This window comes from Panthera leo, chromosome D1 (assembly GCF_018350215.1).
Source record: "Panthera leo isolate Ple1 chromosome D1, P.leo_Ple1_pat1.1, whole genome shotgun sequence".
NCBI lineage: Eukaryota > Metazoa > Chordata > Mammalia > Carnivora > Felidae > Panthera > Panthera leo.
The window spans coordinates 61,754,902-61,759,075 of NC_056688.1; the positions used below are offsets into that span (position 1 = coordinate 61,754,902).

The 4,174-nt window shown below is 44.8% G+C and overlaps 1 protein-coding gene across 1 annotated transcript; it reads left to right on the top strand.

Moving 5' to 3' along the window:
• On the top strand, nt 1–1,414 carry LOC122200458 (olfactory receptor 52D1). Its single transcript, XM_042906081.1, has one exon. The coding sequence runs from the start codon at nt 44–46 to the stop codon at nt 998–1,000; it is 957 nt and encodes a 318-aa protein (XP_042762015.1). The 5' UTR covers nt 1–43; the 3' UTR covers nt 1,001–1,414.
• The last annotated feature ends 2,760 nt before the right edge of the window (nt 1,415–4,174 follow it).

Below are 4,174 nucleotides of genomic sequence, written 5' to 3' on the forward strand. Positions count from 1 at the left end.
AATACCATGACCCCTTGGATAGAGGTGTTTATTTCCAAGCAGAATGTCAGCTTCCAACATCAGTGATGACAGTCTCCCAGGCACACTCATCCTGACGGGCATCCCAGGGCTGGAGTGGGCCCACGTCTGGATCGCCATCCCCTTCTGCGCCATGTATCTGGTAGCGCTGGTTGGGAATGCTGCCCTCATCCTGGTCGTTGTGACAGACAGTGCTCTTCATGCACCCATGTACCTCTTCCTGTGCCTTCTTTCGCTCACCGACCTGGCTCTCAGCTCCACCACGGTGCCTAAGATGCTGTCCACTTTATGGCTGCATGCTGGAGAGATTTCCTTTGGTGGATGCCTGGCCCAAATGTTTTGTGTCCATTCTATCTATGCTCTGGAATCCTCAGTTCTTCTATCCATGGCCTTTGATCGCTATGTGGCAATCTGCAACCCACTGAGATACACAACCATTCTCAACCATACCGTCATAGGCATGATTAGCCTTGTTGGGCTATTCCGTAGTGTGGCCATTGTGACCCCATTCATCTTCTTGTTGAGGCGACTGCCTTACTGTGGTCACCATGTCATGGCCCACACATACTGTGAGCACATGGGCATCGCTCGCCTGGCCTGTGCCAACATCACTGTCAATATTGTCTATGGGCTGACTGTGGCCCTGCTGGCCATGGGTCTGGATGCCATCCTCATTGCCATTTCCTATGGCTTTATCCTCCATGCTGTCTTCCGCCTTCCATCTCAAGATGCCAGGCACAAGGCTCTGAGTACCTGTGGCTCCCACCTGGGGGTCATCCTGGTCTTCTACATTCCTGCTTTCTTCTCCTTCCTCACCCACCGCTTTGGCCAGCACCGAGTCCCCAAGAATGTGCACATTTTTCTGGCCAACCTGTACGTGCTGGTGCCTCCTGTGCTCAACCCGATCATCTATGGGGCTAGGACCAAGGAGATTCGGAGCCGACTTCTGAGGCTGCTTCACTTGGGGAAAATTTCAACATGAAATTTGAGTACAGGCTAGGGATAAGGAAAGTAAATGGGTTCTGAGCTTTCTAGGTACATTTACATGGATGGAGACCTCTAATATGACATAAGCGTGTTTTTAGGAGAGGAAGTAGTGGAAGCAAAGAGAGGGTCAGACGAATTGGAAATACCAAAAATCACATTGAACACACCACATTCTTGAGGCTCTTTGGGCAACGCTGAATAACTCAGAGAGATGATAATATTTTTACTCTTGGGGAAATTTTACAATTAGGAATAAGCACACCTTGGAGATATCTCAGTAGCTATGATAGTGCCAGTGCAGAATGCTCCTGATTTTTTTTTCTTTTCCTGCAAATGTTTCCATGACTTACTAAAGATCAAGTCAATTCTTTTTCTTAAATGAGTCTGTGTTTCATAGTGGAAATATGCTTCTGTGAGTCCAAGTTTAAAAAAATGATCATTTTAGGTAAATTTGTCTGATTTCAATGTTTTGGATAGTGATGAAGAGCAAAAAGTCTAAGGTCAGAGTTTCTGGGTGTGAATCCTGGTTCCTCTGCTTACTGTTTTTGTGGTCTTGAGCCTGATGCTAAATCTCTCTATGCCTTGGTTTGTCCAACTGTCAAATGAGTAAATGTTAATATCTAACTGTTAATGCTGTGGTGAGGAATAAGTAAGTTAATGAATGCAGAAAACTTAAGACAGTGCCTGACATGTAAAATGGTCAACCAATAAATATGAGAACGTTATGTACACTCTGAACTTTATTAGTAAACTTATAACTTATTTAGGATGGTTTTATATTATATCATTTTACAGGATTATTATGATACCTATATCAAATAACAACTCTAAAATATTTAGACAGGTCTTGGGATATGAATAGTGCCTGTTAAAACTGTATTTTCTCCCATTCCTCCTCTGGTCTTCTGTTTTGAAATCCCTTTCCTTTTAGCCATAAAATTATCCCTCATTAAGAATTCAGAGAGGCCTTCTCAAAATCCAAGTGCCTTTTTTAATAACCCTCCTTTGCCCTAGTAACCTCAGTTCTAAAATACACAAATAAATCACCGGTTGCTCCTTCCCATAATTCAAAACATGGTTACTATCAGCATCTTTCATTAAGAGCCTATGATTCAGAGAAGCTAAAAGTGCCAAGATTATGCATCTATATGGACAGTATCTCATACCTTCTTCAGTATGAGTTACATGTGAGGATGCCAAGCTGCACAAACACATAGTAGTGGAAGTGAAGACCTGTTATCTTTTGAGGCAGTAAATGGTAAAGAGACCCAGTGATGTAATGATCTCAGGAACAGAGAACAATATATACAAAGGAGCGGAAGGTGGGAATGTGGAGGGGAAGTGCTGTTCTGTTCCTGAAATGCTCCTTTGTGGGCCATATGCCTGCTCCCCTAAGATGCTGGCTTCATCTGATCAAAAGGTCTACCTCACAAGGTAACGCTCACCATCACGCTAATTACCTGCCGTGAACCTCACATTTTTCCTGGAAGAGAAAGAGAGTCAGTAACCCAGGAAGTTACTATCAAAGCCAGGGCCAGGATTCAGGACTTTGGACTCCCATAGTAATATTGAAAATGCATCCATCTGGGGGCTAGACTTACAGTACCACAGAGCTACAGGAGACTGAGGTATTGGTAAGTAAATTTAAGTTCAGGAGTGGACAAATGATGTGTCCGACATAGTTTGCAGGCTAGTGTTTACTCGTCTCCCCCAACAAATTCGTCAACAATTCTCCCCTTCCATGTCTGAGGCCTCAAGGAAGCTTCGAGGAGAAAGCTTACAGGGGTAGAGTGGAAAATAGAAGAGGAGGGGGAATGCAGGATCACCCAGCTGCTAACACCTTGGTACCGCGGTCGGTCTCGCTACAGCCTATACTCTGGATGGATACCCTGTGGCTACAGAACTGGGCGCGTCTTCCCCAGGGTTTCCCATTACTGACTGAAGTCCAAGTTTCACACACGATAGATAATAGACAGATGGAGGATTCTACAGCCCTGGCAGCAAGCTCCACTCCTTAAAGTTCTGTTTTTGGCCCTTTTATCATCCTGAAGCTAAAATGTAATAGTTCCCTAGATGGGGAAGGGGATTTGTAGAAGTCCATAGGCTTCTATAAAACTGGAGGTAGCAGGGTCCAGTCCACAGGAAGACTATTAACATTATTGTCAAGATTTCCCAGCTCACTCAGGTGTCTGACCATGGGACTCCACATGATAAAAGAGGAAACATGCTTCCAGAAGCTCGGGATACTGCCTTGCCCATCACTCACACTTCACCCCAGACTCTCACTCTTCCCTGGGACCAAATGTGCATCCCTGATCTCAGAAATTCAGACTAACATCCTGGTGCCACAGGAAAGTGAAGTGAAGTGAAGTGAGGAATAGAGTGAAGTGTATCAGGACCGTTGGTGGGTCATGTGGTCCCAAAAGTATTTTATCCACAGTCCCTGATGGCCACAACCTTCAGATCTCTAGGTTCATGGGGTGTCACAAAACAATGAAGTCACAGTGTGTAGCTCAGAGATGTCCCTCCTCTCTAGCCCCCAGGAAGCACGAGATTCAGCTGTTTTTTAGCCCAGGGTCAGTTGACCCCTGGAGCTGGCTCTGAATCTATAGTCCCTGGTTTCCCCAAAGTAATGCTTCTAATATGCTTCCTACCTCTCTTTCATCAGCTGTTATCCTGCTGCATGGCTACATATGACCCCTGGCCTTCTGGTCATGCTTCATGTGCCTACACTATGAATCTCCTCACTGACAGATGACAGTTTACAAAGAGAATGAGTGGATTAGGAAAGTATTGGTGACTTTCACTAAGACACAGGGACCCCAGAATTGAGAGTAGGAATGGGGCCCAGGGAAGGATGCTGAGCTCTTTCTGACCATGCCAGCCAGAGGTTCCTCTGTGATACCCAGGGGTAGGCTGGTAAGCTAAGGAAAGTACAAATGGACTAAAATATTAAGGAACCACGAACATGGAAGTAAGAGCCACAGCAAAGGACATGGTCAAATTCTCTGAATGGTGAATGGAGAATCAATCAGTGTAGCATACTCACAGGAATCACCACTCAAAAACAAAAAAAGGATAAGAAACTAGAGTAAATAAAGCAGCTATATGGGTCAGCATATAAGACTCCATACAAAAAAAAATAATGGGAAGAGGAGAAATGACTCAC

Bases quoted from the DNA above. Each gene is read 5' to 3' on its own strand.
- LOC122200458 (XM_042906081.1), top strand. From the start codon at position 44: ATGTCAGCTTCCAACATCAGTGATGACAGTCTCCCAGGCACACTCATC.